General features: G+C 41.0%; 1 protein-coding gene across 4 annotated transcripts in view; it reads left to right on the top strand.

The window, feature by feature from the left end:
• The window catches only part of CFAP36 (cilia and flagella associated protein 36), a 51,019-nt gene that overhangs the window by 28,039 nt on the left and 2,768 nt on the right, over positions 1–20,212 (top strand). For 2 of the 4 annotated variants that reach the window (XM_014518972.2, XM_014518971.2), the window contains 3 exons: positions 4,960–5,101; positions 11,567–11,736; positions 12,233–12,388. In XM_014518972.2, coding sequence (XP_014374458.1) covers positions 4,960–5,101; positions 11,567–11,736; positions 12,233–12,388 — 468 coding nt within the window. Of the gene's footprint in view, positions 1–4,959; positions 5,102–11,566; positions 11,737–12,232; positions 12,389–13,973; positions 15,430–20,212 lie in introns of those variants that run through there. The other 2 variants (XM_025201572.1, XM_014518973.2) reach the window with 2 other exon arrangements.

The following is a 20,212-nucleotide window of genomic DNA, read 5'->3' as shown; positions in this document are numbered from 1 at the left end:
AACCCCCAGCCTGCTACCCTCCCCCCGGAGCTCCCTCACCTGCGCCTCCAGAGCCCTAAGACAGGCACCTGCCGGACACGTGTGGGGGCCCCCAATCTCTGCCCCCCCTGGCCCTGCTGGGGATCTCCCGCAGGCCAGGAGGCAGGGGGACACCAGCTCCCCCATGGGCTCAGTCTGGGTGAAGGCCCCAGACCAGCCCCGGGAGGGCATGGCCCCCTGGGCAGAGGCCCTAGCAGCACTCCTCGTCGACACCATTGTATAAGCTGCTGTTTGTTAGATCTGTGTGGTGTCTACGCTCTACCCGTACAGGAGTCTCCCTCCTGGCCCTTCCTGCCCGCCTGCCGGCGCGAACACCTACACAAATGCCGGCGCGCTTTTACAGAGCGCGCCTGTTTGCGTGCTCTGTTCGCGCTGCACAGCGTGGCTCCCTACCGGCTCTGCTATACGGGACCCGGGGGGCAGATACCTGCTTCCCCTTCTGCAGCTTTTCCCCCTCTCCTCCCTTGCTTACTATCAGACGCAGGTCGCCTCCAGCTTGGGTTGGATTTCATCCTGGGCATGGAATACAAGGAAACTCCCTCTCCTGCCCACCCAAGCAGCAGCACAGTATTGTTGCAGGGCCCAGTGGAGGTGTGCTTCCATGTGCTGTGCTCCATGATCTGGCAGAAAATAGAGGTCAAGCAACCTCTGATAGTAAGGGGGAGGGGGAGGGGTGGAAGAAGAACAGAGACTGTAAGGAGCTGGGTGCAGGGACAAGCAAGAAGGCTGCAGGGGGAATAAGCGAGGGATCAGAAGGTAAGGGGGGTGGGCCACTGGATTCCCCCCAGCCACTGCTTTCTCTGCTGAAGCAGTGGGGGCAGAGGGGGAGGATAAATTTAAGAAAACCCTTCAATAATTAGATTCTATACCTGGAAAGTTATTAAAAAAAAAATTAGATTCTATATATGGGAAACTTACTAATTATTGGAGGATTGTCTTAAAATTCAAGGTTGTCTTATTTGATTAAAAATGGTAATTAAAATAGACTTTAAAGTTTTGTGACTCTCTTCTAAGATGTATTCATATTTATTAAACATTTTAAAATGTTTAAATTTTCTCTGTCAAGATTGGAGTAAAGACTTTGGACTCTTAGTATGCCATAATACATTGTGATGCCCTTTTGTTGCTGAAGGCACTGAGATATTGTCCTCATTACTCATTAAAGGTATACAAGATGTGATCCATGTTCAGTGCAACTATTCCTCTCATGCAAAGTGCCACTGAAGTTATGGGTAGGATTAGGCTCTTATTCCTTAATCTGCAAGACCGTCCTGGTTGTACAAGGTCTTTGTTATGGAACTCTTGGAAAAAAAAGAACACAAACAAAAAAATCTCTTATGCTCTGACCTAGTTCCTCATTTTGTGGAATTTTTCATGGACACTGCCTCATAAAATATGTAGGTGTTTAAAATATTTGTTGAGGAAATATTTAGTTAATTTGATCTTGCTTCTGTGCAAGAGATGATAATCGATGGTAGAATAGAATAGGATTGGGATCCTCAAATGAGACCCAAAAGTAGTCAGCATACTGAACGCAGAGTCTGAAATCAGCACACTGAACAGAGTTCCCTAGAAATAGCCAATGCAAACACTGGGATATCCAAATTCTAAGCCCCCAGGGGCTGCACACTGCATGGGGTGCACCCAGCATTGACACTTGCACTGCCCCCCCAACCTGTGCAGGCATCCCACTCCATTACTACTGCATATGGCCTAGACTGTACTTCCTTAATGAGAATGTCATGGGAGACAGTATTCAAAGCCATCTTAATATCTAGGTGAATAATATCTATTGCTCTCTCCCAATCCACAAACTTGTTACCTTTTCAGATGCTTTTGATGAATGCATTTTGACTGTTTCTTATAGTCTTGTTGTCCATGAGGTGTTTAAAAATGGATTCAGTAGTGACCTACTCCATGACCATCATCTCCATGTATCAATGAGAGGCTGATTGGCCTGTAATTCCCTGGACCTTCCTTCTTCCCTTTCTGAAGGAAGGACATTATATTTGCTCTTTTCCGGTCAACCAGGACCTCAGACTTCCGTGAGTACTCAGAGGGAAGAGCTAGTGCTTCTGCAGGTACCTCAGACATGGTCTTGAGGAATGAATTTCATCTTGAAAACATTCAGCTTCCCTAACCTGTCCTTCCCTTTCCCAACTCTAGGCGGATTCTCTTTTCCCACATCCTTGTTGCAACCCAAGCTTATCATCTGGTAGCTGACTTAATTTGTAGAGACTGAAGTAAAAAAAGTCAAGTACTTCAGCCTTCTCTGCATTAACTATTATTAGATTGCTCTGTCTACTCCGTAAGGGACCCATTTTCGTTAGCCTTCCCCTTCTCCACTTGTAAAATGCTTTCTGTTGCCATTTATGTCCCTTGCTAGCTGCATCTCTATTTGTGCCTCAGCCTTCCCGATTCTCTTCCTGTATACCTCTTTTACTCATCCCTAGCAACATGGAAAGGTATCTTGCTAAAAGTGGAAACCTTTTTGGAGTTTCAGCTCATTGAAGAGTTTACTGCTTTGCTCAGCCAGTCTCTTGGTGCACTTCCTATCCTTTCTTTGCATTAAAATAGTTTGCTTTTGCACCCTTAATATGATTTCTAAAGTATAACCAGCTCCCCTGGACTATTTTTCCCCTTAGACCTGAGATCCTGCACAGCAGTTACCAGAGTTTATTTAAACTTTGGCTTTTGGAAGTCCCGTGTCTTTATTTTGCAGCTCCCCTTCCTTCCTTCCCTTAGGATCTTGAACGCTTGTCATTTCATGGTCACTGTCACTCAAGTTGCCTTTCACCTTAAAAAATTCCTCATTCTTCATGATCAGCAAATCTTGAAGAATGTTGCTCCTTTTTGGCTCCTCCAACATCTTCCTTCCATTTTAGGATCTTTCCTTCAAAATGTAGGTGATAAGGCTGGCAATCACTGCCAGGATTTTTCAGGTTAAGGAATATATATCCGAGGCCCAAGACTAGACAGGAATGTGGTTAAGGTGAAAGAGGCTTCAGGCTAGAGAGATTAGAGCCATCACAATTATTAGGACATTTGGGATAAATTGAGAAAAATTATATCTTGATGCCTTAAGACAAGCACATGAAGTTAAGCATCAGAGAACTGCAGATTCTTTCCTAGGCACAATGTCACTCAATCCTTAGAGCAAATACACCACACACTCACAACCTCTCCCCACCCCTCACCTCCTCAACACATGAACTGAGCACAAATGGGCTGGCTAAGATGTCAGCGACTAGGAAATATGTATAGTGCTTCTTCTGTGATCTTAAGAAGAAAACCAAGAAGTATAGCCTGTGCCCTTGCTTCCATGCCAAGCATGGCAATGGGACACTGAAGCCATCTCATGGGCATCTCTGGTGTCTGCTCTCAAGCATTTGTCTCTGGCATTGTTTGGAGTAGTGTCAGAAGTGCCCACAGGGCTTCTTGGCTGTCTCATGCCTGGAGTTGACACATGTGGAACAGAAGTAGGTGGGTGAGATGTGCTTCTCCTTGTCATTCTCAGGGGTGTTGTAGAAGTGGTGTGGACATACCCTAAGAATTGTTCCAGACCCAAACAGATTCATGACCATTTTATTTCTGTATCCTTTTTCTCTTCTGATGTTAGGAGGATCAGAATCAGGATTAAAACAAACAAACAAACAAAAAAAATCACCCCAAATAGGACTCTCAGACCAAACAAAGTCCTCAGACAGTCTGTACAGCAGAACAGATCTTCTAACTCATTTTCTAATCCTGAATTCCAATCCAGAGAAAATGAATGTGGAAGCTTGACTACTAGATAGAAAGTCCTAAACAAACTGCAGTATTCCTCCAGAAATACTCTCCCAGTGTCTTCCAGGCTTTCTAATCTTGATCTACACAAGAGGTGGTGATGAAATTCTCTTTCCATTATCAATATTAGTTTGATTTTTTTTTTTTAAAGGAAAAATAAAATACCAAGAAACGAATCATCCCAGTTCTGCTGGATTTTTTATTTAAGTTCCTATGTACTATCAACATTTGTATCTCAATTCCAAAAAAATCAAATCTCAACTGCAGGCTCATTTAGCCTTATGAGACCATTCATCAATATTGACATTTCAGCTCATCTGTCTTAACAGGTCAGTGTTGTTATTTGTATTCCAGTAATGCCAAGAGATCTCTACCATGATCAAGGGTCCATTGTGTTAAGCACTCTGTAAGTCACAGAATTTAGGTAATTCACACAGATAAGCAAGCAGCAAAGGCTGAGAAGTATGCAACTCCCATTTGTGTTTTTCCTATAATTATTTTCCCAAATCCAGTTTAAGTATTTTCTCTCTCTCTGATCTAGAAGTTGCCCATCATGCTATAGCTTTCACTTCCAGTATGTCATTCAGTCAGGCTGATGGTGTCATGTATCCTTTCCTTCACAATGTAGGAAAGAGATGGGCCCTTTAGAGATGTGCCTCTGTCAGTTACATTGGAAAGAAAAGTTACCAAGTCTACTTTTATGAAGACATGAGTCCTACTGTGTATTTTATGATTATTAAGTGTACCTTTTGTACTGCAGAGGTGTGGGCCAAATGACTCTCTTATCATAGGAAGTCATTCCTCCTTTGTTTTGCCCAAAGTTCAAGGGAAGTGTGGTACTCAAATTGTTGTTTATGGTGGAGAGGCATGCATGAACCTAGCCAATATTGTAAACTTCATTGGTTCTTGGCTAGAAGGAAGTCATGGACAAAATAAAAAATGTTAGTTGATGGAGCTGAGCCAAAAGTATGCTTCCTGTTAGTAGTGAATTGGTAATTTTCTTTTTTTTTTTACCTGCACAGTACAGTAGGTGGGATTGGCAGCATTAATAATCATACCTGATGAATTGACGGTTCATATTGCCTGAAGTACATTACTAGAAAGTGTAACAGACTTTTTTTTCCCTCCTCCAAGTCCAAGGAACATGATAAACCGAAGTCAGCAGATGTTACATACAACCGTCCAGGATATTCAAGTGAAGCTGCAAAAGTTAAGGAATCCCTTGAAAATGTCGAGAGAGTCGATGACTTTGAAGAAATTGCAAAATTATCATTAGGTAATGTTGCTGAAAAGTATTTTGAGACTATGTAGTATGCGCTTTAATCTAAATAGCCTGCTCATATCTATTTATTATAGGGAAAAGGAAGTCTGACAGTCTTTTGCCTGTGTTTACTGGGGATGAAGAGGGTAAAAAAAGAAATGAGTGAAATTGTGAGAAAGATAATTATAAAACACACATTGTTACCAGATTTGCCTGTCACTTTGGGGTGTGCTCATTTATTAGGGGTATGTTGCTGGGGGTCTCTGTAATTCTCTCAATGTGCTGCTTGTGTTACTTGTGTTTCTATATGGAGCTGTATCTCTCCTTTCTGCAAGTCCTCACCCCCACTGAAGCTATCTTGCAGGACTCAGTTCAATGGGGCTGGGTTCCTCCAACCACTGAATCAAACACATGTACGCACATACACCGATTAACAGGACACGCCTGAGCCAGGCTGGGTTATTTAGGATTGACAGGCTAACACCCTCATATGTCTTGAACTCAGTTCCTCAGAGCAGCAATAAAATGCAGTCAGACACAAGCACACAGGTTAACAGAGCACATCTGAGTGACACCCTCATGTGCCTTGAACTCAGTTCATCCCTTATTTCAGCAGAACAATAATAAATGCAGTTAGACACATGCTAACAGAGTATGTCTGAGCAGGCTGGGTCCAATCAGCACTTTCAGCTGATACCCTCATGTGCCTCAAAACTCAGCACATCACAATCTCTTGTCACAGTGGTCCTAGTAGTAACCCCCTTGATGAGCAGACCCCACTGTGGTTTTGGGCATTACAGGGATCTTTGGCTTTGGTAAAAGAAGCATTGCTGCAGAGCAAATGGGGAGGTCAAGGCAAAGAAAGAGTAGGTGAGGTTCAGTGAGAAAGTATAGCAACCACCTTGACAATAAAAGTTATTCATTGCCAAGTATATGAACTTATGATTATACCAGTAATAATACAAGAGAGAGACAAATAAACAATTACAGTATTACATAGTTTCAATTAGGTTTTTGGGGAAGTCTAGCTCGAGTTTGATTAGCAAAAGTCAGGTTTAGAAAGCTGTGCCTGGAGTAAGAGAATGAAAGTCAGGTTCCTAGAGGCAGAGAGGGGGAGAGAGAGTGATCAGCAAAAGTCCAGTCTAGAAAGCTGTTCCTGGAGTGAGAAGGCAAAAGTCAGGTTTAGAAAGCTTTGTCTGGAATAAGAGAATAAAAGTCAGGTTCCTGGAGTCAGAGAGAGAGAGTTGGGGTTTCACCACTCAGCGAAGCTTGAACCAGTCGAGGTTCCCAAGTGATGTTGGAGCTTGCAGACAGGCAGAGTCCTCAGCATGATCAATGGAGGGATTCCTGGCGGAAAAGGAGTAGAACCTAATGCAGCTTTTGGATCCAAGCACCAGGACAGAAACTTGAGCTTGGGTAGGGGTTTTGTAGAGAACTAACAATGGCTCAAGGGAGAACGCTAGGTTTGTTTAGGGGTAAACCAATAGCTCATATGGTGGATAATAGGAACTGATCACTCCTGGCTATGGGTGGCATCATCCTGAGGGAGATCACAATACAGACAGGCAAATTCAGTGTTTTGGATACCAATAGAGGAGTCATTACTATAACTGGTGTGATAAATGCTGAGCTGTGTAGATGTGGATTGATTAGTATTTGGAGCAAGGATTCCCCATCATGCAGTGCTCCCCTGCTTTTCTGATCCCAGAATTCAGTGCGGTCCTTGCCTTGGAATCTCTGTTCCCCATCCCGAATGCTAATGAAGGTGCATGCCTATCCCATCTCCCATTTAAATGAGTTGTCATCCGGTTCCATCTCTGATGCAAATGAGACCAGGGGAGTTTGCTTCACTCCTGTCAACTTTGTCTGGAGGGGTTTAGGTGCGTCTCCCACAGCATCTTCCTTGTCTTTTGTAAGTCCTTCCTCTAAATCAGTTCTTGTTCAGGCTGGCGGGGGAGAGTTCTTTGTGAGTCAGACAGGCTGCATACTGTGCCAGGGTTCCCAAGATCACAGAGCTGAGAGGTAACAACATGAGTTTAATAATTAACCAGTTAACTGTTATATTTCTCACTGTTCTTTGGTTCAGTGTTCTTAAAGTACAGGCTGGAAATTAACTGCTAGGAATTCTACAGTATAACCTCATAAATCCAGTTTTCAAAATTTTCTCAGAAATTCAGAACTATTTAAAAATATACTATATCAGGGGTTTCCAACATTTTTTGACCAGTGTACCCCTGGTGGCCAGTCACAGAGCAAGGGTGGGGGAAAGGAGTAGTGGCAGCCACACGCGGAGTGGCAGCATGGGCAGGTGGTTGGTGGTGGCAGCCTCTGCCTGCAAGCTTCCCCCCACCCCGCTCCTGGCTAGCCAGGTAGCGCCAGGCCATATACTTTTCTGGTTTCAAAAATCTGGAATTTTCAAATGTCCAGCAGGTGCTAGATTCCAAGTATGCCAAATTTATGAAGTTATACTGTATTAACAAAAATACCTTTTGAAATAAAGAAGAAATTAAAGATATCAAAATATAGATCAATATTTTAATCTTCACAGTTAGTTTAAGAGAGAAATTAGTTCAGCTAATTTACCACAATCTACTTATAAATACAAACTTTTATCCTAGTTATGCACTTCTCTTGAGCATGTGATTTTGCCATTAGTATGGAACTATGGATCCTTAAATATAGGTTTTATCTCTAATTAAGTTTATATGCCCATGAAGATATGGGACTGCTCAGTTCAATCAAACAATTCCATAATAGAATTTAGGAATTTATACAGGCTACTTAATTATCATGGAACATGAATTAATTTCAAAATTAACTTGCCCAGATGGTATTTCTAGGGTGCATCTGTATGAGACGTTTATTGTGGAGCTGATTAATCCACAGTAAAGTCTCAGCATCTATGCATGTGGCCCTGTCAGGCTGCAGGAAACTAACTAACTCCACTGTAGATTAGTACTTGTAAACACAAGTACTATCCTCCAGCAGCATTTAGTGTGCCACAATGCACTTGTAGATGCTGATGGGGCTGGCTGGGGCACAAGGGTGCTTCAGTGCAGGGGCTGCCTGCCAGCTAGCCCCACATTGGAGCACTCCTGTGCCCCAGCCAGCCCCTCCGCAGCCCGTTGAGATGGGCAGGGGGAAGCAGCCCCAGCCTGGCAGGCTGACCCCCAGCTCAACATGCTGTAGTCCCAGACACGTGTAAACGCAGTGCCCAGCAGCAATATAGTCAGATATGAACTGCGCTGGGGTTTAATTAATTCACATTAATAGTAGGTGTAGATGCACCCCTAGCCTAGTTTTGGCATGTGTGCCTATTGAAGTTGTTTATACATTTCATTCCAAAACATAATTCATATGTAATTATTTTGAAACTATTTTAACTTCTCAAAAATGTTACTGTTGTTGGTTTTCATTCCACTTTAAAGGTTTACACAGTGGTAAAATCTTGCTTACAAGCCAATTCAAAACTTTTTCTTTTTTAGGTTAGTTTTCTTACTTGCAGTAACTTTGTGAAGTCTTTGAAATGCTGAGGGGTTTTCCTCTCAGTATCTTTCACAATAAGGAAATACAATTTTATGTAATATATAGTATTAAACTTAGTGTAATGAGTGTCTCCCACTTAATTAGTTATCTAGAAGTTACACTAAATCTATAAGAGTAATCTTATTAGTTAAATAGAAATGTCATCATACATTTTATTGAGAGGGTTTTAACTAAGGTACCTATTTTATGAGAAGCATTTAGTTTAGTGCAACTAACTCATCATTTGGTTAACAATACACATATAGAAGTAATTTTTTATGTATTAGTTGGAACTGGAATGAAGGTGGGTGCCTAGTTTCAGTTAGTGATTTGTTTTTCTAGACAGATATTCAGATGATTCACTCAAAGTATTTTGACAGCTGTGTTTGTATTCTCTTTCTCCATTTCTCAGTGGTCTCCCTAGGTGGGATTTTAATAAATTTCTTTTCTGTAATAGAACTTTAGTTCTTATCATTCAGGGGTCTTCAGCTGGCCAGGTCTCTTATACATGTTTCAGTTTCAGGGAACAATGCATTGAACAACATGTGGCATTTAATAAATTTTCTGCTGGATGGTATGACCTGGTGGTTCTTGGCAAAATTGATGCCAGCCAATTGGAGAAAGACCCATGCTTCTGATAGTGATTTGAAATGTCCAGCCATGATACAAGCGGTACTGCATTTCATCATCTAGTGAGAAAATGAAGCACTACACTGATGATTTCTTGTAGTTTTGTATGGACAATTCCATTATTGAAAACATATTTTGTTTGTGAAAACGTGTTGAGCCATATGTTAATCACCTACTCTTAGCTCCAGCCATCAACCTACTTCTGCAAGTTATATTCTGCAGGCCCATTTGTGCTGTGATCTTTGGTTCAACCTTGCACTTCGTGCTTTTTCATCTGCACTTCTAGCTGTCGACAGAACTGTGCAGTTTGATTTTAGTCTCTTCACAGACACCTGGATTGGCTCTGATTTAGTGTAGTCTTTCATTTTGCAACAACAGAAAGAAATTTGACATATTTGATCGGTCACCATGCAGAGATAACAATTAATGAAATCTTACAAAACATCTGTTCTCATTTTTGATTAGTCCATATTCTTCAGTTAATAGGATTTCTGTAACTGTCAGTCATAGTGTGGATCAGGCCTTACATTTTGGTTGGTAAAACTTATGGGGCTAGTTGAAATTGTTCTCTCAACATACCATTTGTGCATATATCAGGTTCATGAAGAGAGGATTGGTAGGGTGCATATTTTTGACATAACTTGCCTATTATTCTAACATTAAGCTGACAGTTTACCAATCTTCACCACTTGTCCTATATAGCTAGTACAACTAGTATTTATTAGTATGTACCAGTTAGTAGAGGAAGAGGGAGAGGAGTCTCTTCCAAAAAGAAACAGTATTTTTGAAAATCAGTCCATTGGTGAGATTTTAATATCTATGTTGCAACTGTAATAAGAGTAGCTGCCATTGGAATAGATGACTGCATACACAAATGGTTGTAAATATGTTGTCATCAACAGGATGCTCAAGGGCCTCACAATGTAACGAAAACTCAGGAACACTAAAGCCTCTCTTTGTCTCCTAGGAGATATGCAATGTAAAACAATAAGTAGACAGTCATTTACCTGAAGGCTGTATCACAGTGTCTTCACACAAGAGGACTTAATTAAGGTTACACAGGCAATGTTAGTTTTGGCATTTCCAAAATCTGAGTGCTTGACTTTGCCACCTTAACATTCTCTTAATATTGTTTTGTGTGTAAAATTTATTTAGACAGAACTAAAGAAAAGGAGAAGCACAAATACAAAAGAAAGTATGCTCTTACAAGGGAAACAGCACTGTTAATTCATAGTGATCCATCTTGGCTGTTGAAGGTATAGTGTGTATCTATACAATTTTTGGTTGTTATAGTGGATGTTTATATAGGTTGGGAATGCATGTTTTTCCATTGCTAGAGACTTAGTTGATTAAGGGCATGACTTTAGATTTAGTAGAGTCATAGATGGATCCTTGAGTTCTGGGAAAAAAAATTCAGTTCTCACCTTATACCTCAAAGACAATTGTTTGGAGTATATATAAGGTCAGGTTACTCATGACATTATATTTTATGATACAACGTCAGGGGAGCTTCAGAAGTCTCAATGGACGTACAGTAATTTAAACAAGTAGCCACGCCATGAACCAGGAACACACCTGCTGACATTTCTCTCTGGAGTTTTGACTGCTTAGGCTGTCTATGGACAATTTAATAGACAAGCTTTTGCCAGGAGAATTGTGAGTGTGATTAAGTTCACAGTTTAGAATATTTTGGCGCTCTCCATAGGTTCTACTGTTCAGGGAGGGATGGCTGCTCATGTATTTTTTTTAATCCTCTGATAGGTCTGATCAGGATTGTAAGACTTTCTGGATGCAGATACCTAACTGCCACCATTTATTGAAGTAATCAGTGCATAGGAGTAGGCAAGTTTGTTGAGGTAGACCTAACTTCTCCACATGTTTTATTTTCAGTATAACCATTAGCTTTCTGTTGAAGAAAGTGTCTGAGATGGTGGGAGATTTAGAAAGCTGAATATATGCCTTACCTTGTTTGAAGCATGCTTCCCACGCTTTTCCTACTGTCCCCAAAACAAACAAATTCTGTGTTTGGGATCTTTTTGGGAGGTCAGGGTGCTGCCAGAGTCAGGAACCTGACTCTGTGGAGAACAAGTTGATCTCACAGTACCAACATATGCATATGAAGTATTTTTTTCTGGCGCTTCCCCTCACAAAAAAAGATTAGTCCAAAGAAGTTATTCTACTATTTCCTGTCTCAATTAGAAGTTTACTTCTAATTGAATAGACTTTCCTATATTGGGGGAATATTAATTTATCCAACATCTTTTAATTTGATATATCTATATCTGCAGTGTTTCTAATTTGTTTTTATGCCAAATTGCTGTCTAGAAGAAACACAGAAATCTACTAGGGAAAAATTAAGGCCAGTGCAGCGTCCGATAAGAGAGCCAGAACCCCCTCCAGAGCTTGCCACAACCAAAGTGAAAGAAGAGACTAAGAAAAAGGCAACTGGAAGTTGTTCAGAAAATGTAACAGGAGAAGCTGGGACTGAAGGACGTGTAAGTAAAATGATTACTCCACTTAAAGCATGGGCAAGATTTCAAACAGCAGTCTAATGCTATTATATAGTAAACAGTATTATATAACCAGTATAATTTCTTTTGTCAGAAGCAAGAAGTTTTTTTGTGGAAATTTTCTGTATATAACTAATTTTTCAGTAAGTTCAGTGATCTAATTTTTAGACAGCTACAATTCAGTAGAAACTGGACCTAGAAATCTCAGCCTTGGAACAGAATTCAGTTTTTGAAGTTTGCCCGTTTAAGAGTTTCTTAACATCTGCATGTATGGTGTAATTTGGATGACTATGACACTTTAATTCTCATTCATTCATTCATTCATTCATTCTTCAACTCTTATTCATTCATTCAGTATTTCTAGGGTCAAATATCGAGGTAAGCATTAGCTAAATTCCATGTCCTTTCATTAACAAATACACGAGTGTGTGCACACTCTGAAATCAGTTTTCAAGTAAATTCACCTTTTAAATAATTCCAGAATTTATCAGAGCTTGGAGTACATGAGCTCAAACAACGAGAAGATTACCTGAAGCAGAAGAGGGATGTACTGATGGCTATGAAGAAGGAGTCAAGAAGTAATGTACAGTCACCATCAAATACAGATCAGAAAGAAGAGGCATTATCTCCTAAAGAGGTGAAGGGTGTAAACGTTTTAAATCAGCATGGCTAGCCTTGTCTAAACCACAGAGCACTTCAATGAAAACATGGATATTGCAGCTCAGTACTGAAACAGGACAAAAGAGCAAGCAAGGAATTGTAGAAATAGCAGCAAAACATCTGTGCACAATTAACAACAATCTAATCATGAGAAGGAAAGGAAAACTTAGTGATTAAATGAGAATTAAATATATTTTCCCACAATAGTACATTTTCATAATGAATTTAAGTTCAGAGTTCATGCAGTGAAATAATTGAACAATATTGACTAATTGACAACTTGGCCTAACCTGCTAGCGAAATGGGACTTTTCTTACTAGTTCCCTCAAGTATTAGTCCCTTTTTTTGCTATCATATGCAGAACAATTTTAGTGGTCATTGATGTGAGTTAGATTTTTTTCCAGAATGTAAGATCTTATTTTACGGAAAATTTAAGTATGGTTAGTTCTTTTTCTTTGAAACTTAGTAAAATGTGTTGGGTATATGATAAGTGAAGAAATTGCCTATGGACTCAGTTAGTGTTGTGGAGTTTGCAATATTAAGTCTGTAGAAATGTCAGGCAGTCTGAAGGATGGATACTACCATTATTTATCTTGCCATATTGGAAGCAGTTTTTCTGCCAGAGGAATGGAATCATAGGAAAGCTAACAACATCTCTTTAAAACTAGCACAATAGCCTGTTCTTAAAGGCACTTCCATTTCCTGTCTTTAGCTATCTTTGAGGGATGGCCTAAAAGTCCATTGCTGTCGTCTGTCATTCTGTGGTAGAGGCAAGAATAAATTTAAAGCATCTGTTTAGCATAATGCAAGTAGACTATACTGCCTATGAGTAGCAGCATCACAGCCAAAGAAAGGAATGTTTCCTTTTTTTTTTTTTAATTGAAAATGCAGATGACAATACTTAGCGAGTACTGGAAGTGTGGTAGGAGAAATGAAGATGCCAGTGCTTGTAGGTCTGCTTTTTGCTGCCTGTTCAAGCAGAGGAAGAATGGAATCTGTTATTTCTGGATGAGAGATCTTAAATTGAGCAAAATTACAGCCTTGGGCACCTGAACCATAAAGCATTCTTCAGCAGAGTTTTCTATGAGGTTTTTAAAAATGACTTAAATGTGTAAAGTAACAAGTTATCAGTTGTTTTCACTAGCTGATGACAGGAAAAAAGCCGTGCTAAACACATAGGTGTTTGCTATCAAGTGGTTGTTTGCATGTACATTTTACTGTGGCTGTATATGTACTATATATAAGGGTTTTTTTACCATAGCAGTACCCCTAACAGCATGTCCACCTTGTTCTTCCTCATGATTTTGTATGGAGGGCATAAAAGGGAATGAGCTTTTCTCAATTTTTAGTTCTTCTGTACAGCCATGTACTGTCCACTCACAATTTGCTCACAATTAGCAGTTTCTTTGTTTTCCTTGTTTCCTAGACTTTTTATTCTTGTCAACAATCAATGAGATAATTTGAGTTTGGCTTCCATCACATAGCTTCCCCTAGCCTAGCAAGGCCTTCATCTGAGATCAACTAGAACCTCACTCCCTATGTTTAAACATTTTTTCTTCCAGGTCTCCAGGCTTAAAAATCTACACCTATTTGTGACGGGACTATGTTGGCCAGCAGTGGACTGCACTTGTGTCTTGGCTTTCTGAAAGAGTCCCATGTTCCAGGGAAGTGTGCCATTTGCAAGCCCGTCATTTCCCAAGCCAGAAAAGTTTGTGAGGCTGGGTTCTTAAGTGTAACCTTGTTTGGGTAATATCTGGGCCCAGCCTTAGAACAGGAGGTGAAAGATCCAAGAAGGCATAAATACTAGGGAGGGAGCCTGCACTCCTCCACATTTTTGTTGTTATTGAAGTCTAAAGTTGGGAGGAGGGCAATGGAAGGAGTTGAGAAAAATATTTACAGTTGAGGTTCCTGAAAAAGTGTTCCTCATCTCTTCCTTGCTGTTTGACTTCTGAGACTCTTTGGCAGCAATGCAACACCAACAAACTTGGATATGCCTTAATGCCAGGGTGCAGTGCTCCCTGTTAGTGTTATGGAATCACGAGGACCAGTAGAGGGAACTCTCAACATCAGCTTTTTCAACACCAGCACTGAGTCTGCAGCATGACAGTGGGCTTCCTTATTCACTGAGAATACAGGCACTGGTGTTTTCAGCCTACCCAGCTGTGCAACTCAGTGACCACTCTATCCTTCAGTTGTACTTCCTTTCTTCAGTGGGAGACCTCATTGTTCTGCAGGAGCCAAATTTCTCACTGCTATCATCTGTGGCCTGCCACTGACACTTTACCTGCACAGTTGTTTCCACTGTCATCGCAACCTCTTGGCTTTTTATCTTCTGTCTCCTTGTTTGACTTCAGTAAGGACCAGGACTTGCAACATGCACCAGTGTTTATCAAGGCTGTATCTTCCACAGTCTTTCTCCATCCCACTGCAAATACAGACTCCCACTGGGGAGAGGTATTGGTGCATGCAACTCCTGACTCAAGAATGGTGGTAGGCAATTCCCAGTAGGTGAATTCAAGGAAATGTCTAGATACTGTTCCTTTGCCTTCATGGGTTATGAAAGCGGAGCCTCCAGTAGCAGTCAGAGGCATACTCCACCAGAGCTAACACATACATGACATCCTTTCAAAATGTCCCTCCAGACACTTGAAGGCAGCCACCACAAGCAATATTCATGCCTTGAACAAACAGTGCAGTCACTGAAGCTTCCAAATACCATGCCACACTGGGGAAAATGGTCCTGCAGTTGCTATTCATTCATGAGTTATCCACAGCAGGATGTGCATGTGGCTAAGCTCTCAAAAGGAGAAATGTATTTCCCATAGTGATTGGAGAAGTGTAGTCCATAGGCATATTTGGCATCTTCTCTCTTTTCTTCCTGGGTGACCTTCACATCCTGAGATTCTGATGTTGAGAGGAAACCTGACCAACAGGACTGTGCAATGTCTTACGGTGCAAAGCATGAGGAAGAGCAAGGTGAATGCGTGCCAGAGAAGTACTGTTAAGACACTACTACTAAGGCAAGTCTCCAGGCTTGAGTTCACAGGGTGCATGTGCACTCACAGTGGAGTGTGCATAGGACCATATCACACTCCACTTACTATTGTAGCTTCACTTTGTTGGTCATAGCCAAAACACTGGCCTAGAAAACCCAACAGTCTTCTATTTGTGGTACAATCAATGCATTTTTAAAAAAAAGACTACCGAGAGTCATAAAAAGATCTTGCCAGAAAAGCTGTCTCCCCTTACATGCATACACGCAGCTTCAGTTATTTAGTAGTGCAAAGTTGAGTCTCTCAGCAATGCCTTTTTTTTCCTCCCCCCTTCCCTGCTATTTTTATTCTAATCACCGCTTTCTAGTTAGCTCTGCTTCCTGCAGTCTCTTCACAACATCCAATGAAACCAGCCTGCCGCTTACAAAAGCTTATGCTATGCATCTCTGATTCTGGTAGTCTGTAAGGTACAAATCAACCCTGCCTTCTGCCTGAAATCAGAAAATCATTCCAGTTTAGGATGCAGGAGACAGTTGTTTACATTACTCTAAAAGCAGTGGTCCAGTGATGTCATGACTGTGGTGGCCCAGGAATTATGCAGGAGGCAAGGATTTCTCAGGGCGATATCTTTAATGTCTTAGATTCAAAAGCTTATCTAACTATCTCAACTATGCAGGTGGCCCAAGAAAAGATTATCACCCTAAAAATCCTTGTCTCTCCAAAAAGCAGGACAATCTCACCTGATGAAATCTATGCTACCCAACATCACAACTCAAACAGCCCGTCTCTTATTAAATCCAACTACTGATTCCGCTCTAAAACAAGGGAAAGAAAAGTAAAGTCCAAATGAACAAGACAGGGAAATTCAGAAATGCTTCCTTTGCACTGTTGCACGAATAGTCAAAGAATACACAAGCTGCTTTTAATGTAGGATTGAAACACTGTTTGCTGTGCTACATATTTCATGCAGCTGTAAGTCCAGCAAAAGATGACTGTTTTGATTCCCAGCTTTGTGCTGAAACTTTTCCTACTGGAACAAAAAATTGGAGATAACAAGAGATACAAGAATCAGGTGCCAGGTTCAGGCCCTAAATCCAGAAGAGAAAAAAGTTAGATAAACTTGCCAGCCTACTCCTTGGTTTGATCTTTCCGGTTTGCTTTATATCAGTTTGTCATACAAACAATTGGTACAATTAGTTTTGAAGTGAAAAGCAGAAAAAAAATGTGTGGAAATATATTGAGGACACTCCTCTTTCAGTCAAAGGGTATTTTTTTTAAATTGATATGACATTGCTAGAAATGCAGAAAATTTCCATGTTGCGGCCTAAATGGTGATTTACATAAAAATCCCTTCTCTCTTTTATTTTGAGGCTCATGTTCTGTTAAGATCCATTTTTGCTTTGATTACATTTGAGACTTTCTTTTTTTAAAATTGAAATGAGCAATGTCCCTTCTCGGGCAAGAACCCCAGCAAGAAATGTCTAGTTGACATCAGAGTTATTGGCACGCATACATACAATAGTAGCTTCTCTTCTACTTCTCCAGAAAAGATGTTGCAATAAGAAAGCTGTTTATTACAACCTCTCACAATAACATGTAGGAGCCACGCCAAGTATGATGTCACTGACAGAGTCACCTTAACCTACAGTGAGCAAAATGCTCATTTAAAGAAAGACTTTGAGGAAGAACTGGATGTAAAAGTAGTTAAATTACACTGGGATGGCTTTAAAATGCGCTAACTAAAGGACTGTTAGAAAAATTCAGAGAACCTGCAAGGCACCTGGAAGAAAAAAAAAAGCGCGCAGAACAGAGATGCAAGTGAATCAATGCCGACTTAACCTGAAATAGCAGTTATTCTGGAAGACCAAGATGATAGAGGTGCCAGTGCAAAACTGGTTCTAGTTTGTTTCTTGAGGTAGCACATAACTGGAATAAGAGCCAATGTGAAGAGTTTCTTTAAAAAAAAAAAAAAATCCTCTCTTCCCCCCAGTATTATTTTTTTTAAATTCCAGGGAATAAGGTTTTAATAAATCCTCTCCTAACACAACTGAAATGCAAATATAGTTAGAAAAGTTTGTATAAAAACATTGCGACATTCATGCAGTTGTTTTCATTTGAAGTTTTCTGTTTTTATAAAATAATGTTTCTAGTATCAAGTACTGCAAACTTTAACTGGAAAATCAGGAATGATTTAGCTGATATCCTGTTATATTGTGCCAAGATTGAAGACTACCGTGACAATTCAGACAATGCATTGATTTGGGGGTAAAGTGCACCTCACTGTACCAAAGCAATAAAGGTTCTGTAGTATGAAAACACAGCAATAACTTTCATCAGGCAGTAGGTTAAAATACATTTTTAATTCAACAAGTTGTTGGGCTTAAAAGCCATCTTAATTAACAGAGAAGAAAAATCACTAACAGCTCAATACAGAGCAAAGTACACATTATGAGTAAGCTTTCATATAAAAATCTTATAACAAAGCACTTGGGGAATGTTGGAGAGGATACCAGATTTGGCACTCTGAGACTAAATAATTTCAATAGTTGTGTAGATAGAAGTGTTGTCCTCGTCCAGAAGGATCAGGGCAGTGGAAGGATGGAGGCAGCAACATGTCCAGGAAAAAAGGACTCTTCTCCCAAGCAACACAGAAAACCTAGAAGTCATACTTTATATGGAGAGCGAGCTCAAGGGATCAGGGAACATAACGTGGCATGGGCAGCACCAATTACAGGTGCAGTTTGTTCATTTGGTACCAAGTACATCAGTACACAGAGATCAACAAGCCATGTCCTAGCTTTGTGGGTCCTTCTGCCTGCTAAGTGCTGTTTGTCCCAACGCATGCTGCATTCCACCTCTTGCCCCCCCACTGCTGCTCCAGCCCTACCTGCTTTTTACCCTTGCTACTGAATTTACCCCTCAGCATTAGCCACAGCAACCTGCAGCACTTGGCAAAGTTAAGTGGAGACTGTGGCAGGGCACAAGAACGAGCCCTAACGGGATGGTTCCTAAAGGTGCTGACCCTAGCTTCAGAGGAAGAACACGCACTGAACATGTGTAGTGACAGTGTTTACTATACTCTGTGCAAGACAGGGTATAATCTTCTTTTTGAGGGAAGATAGGCATGTTGTTGTGAAATAGAAGAGCAGAGTGCCAGATGACTTGCCAGAAGTACTTTGTCACAAGTGTTAATTAAATCTCTTCAGGTGTCCACCCCACTCCCCCCAAGTATAATCTTCCTACTTTAAGATGGAGCTTGCTCATTTTTAAAGGGGTTCTAGGATGTGGTAGGTTATAAGTACAGGGCATTGAACTCAATCCTAGAAGCTGCTCCAGGTTTAAGATTCTGTGGGCATCTACATGTGCATTTAGGTCTAAATTTAATGCACATTAAGGTGATTTAGGCTCATGTCTACACATGTGTATGTTAGAGCGCATTAACACCATGTGCATGGGCTGATGCGGGACTGAAGTTAGTCCCAGGTAAGTCCATACACAGCATTAACGCTCCTTAACATGTCTACACACGCATTAATGCACTTTAGCTATTCACACCTAAAATTGCCATTCTTAAGGCACATTAAGGATGTGCACATGTAGACACATGCCCTTAATGTGCTGTAGTTCATCATGTGTAGATGCACCCTGTATCCCATAACAGGGCTGGGAGCCATACACTGTGCAGGCTGCACACCATGGGCCTCTTGCACCGCACCCAGTGCAGGGGACAGGAAACAAAAGCTGGAGGAGGGTGGATTGGCCCTGAGATCCTGGTAGCAGCAGGAGGCAGTAGGGCAAGCAGTACCCAGACTGGGAGTCCAGGGGCTGAGCTGTACAGCACATAGGCCACCAGCTAGACAGGCCGTGCCAGAATGCATCATTCCACCACCAAATACCTCTAACTGTAGTGACTTGGCAAGTATACTGTGGCTATTAGGATACCTTCAACAATTGGAATTACTTAGATCAGAAGTGCCCAAACTTTTCCTTATTGCATACCCCCCTTCCAGCTTTACCAGCTGTCCTCCTACTCCTACTGGCAGGCGTTTTATATTTTAACCCCTTAAATGCCAACTATTATAATGAATATTAAATCTGCCATTACACAGTTTCTCCCGTGTACCCCCCCGAGATCTCTTGCATACCCCAGGGGTATGTGTACCACAGTTTGGGAACCCCTGACTTAGAGGTAGGGAAGGGCAGAATCTTATGCATTAATAAAATCAGTTTCTATCTGTGGCGCTCGATGCAGATAAAGATTTCCATTTTATTTTTAACTCACCTTTATGCACCTCGCTGCCGTACAAATGTTGGATATGAAACAAATTGGGGGCCTCTGGCTGGGGAGCACAAAGTGCACTTTGGGGATGCAAAGGATGTATGATGCTCCCTCTTCATGATAACAGCCTAAGGCTAGGTACAGACATTCAAAAAGCCCGAATCAGAATTAATCTAAGTTACATGGATTTCTGGAAGTGCCACAGTTTAGATTGATAGCAAACGGCACACATTCACCCTTTAGGGGCACATGGGGAGGGGGAGGGGAAGGGGCAAGTCTTAGACCAGGTTCTGACATTTTTAAACCAGTTGGTGTGCGCCAAACTTCTGTTCTGAAACTGGTATCGACTGGTTTCTGATCACTTATACTGGTAAAAATGTAATATCTGTACCTGGCCTAAGTCTGACTATGAAATAAAGCTGCTAGTAACATACCTACAAGATTGTTACAATTTTCAAGCCTGGGGAGGTCACCCATATTGCATTTTTTAATTTTCATTTTTTGTTGCTGAATTCTGAACTGTAGGGAA

The sequence above is a fragment of the Alligator sinensis genome, unplaced genomic scaffold (genome assembly GCF_000455745.1).
Source record: "Alligator sinensis unplaced genomic scaffold, ASM45574v1 scaffold432_1, whole genome shotgun sequence".
Taxonomy (NCBI): Eukaryota; Metazoa; Chordata; order Crocodylia; family Alligatoridae; genus Alligator; species Alligator sinensis.
This window is presented reverse-complemented; position numbering and strand designations above follow the sequence as displayed.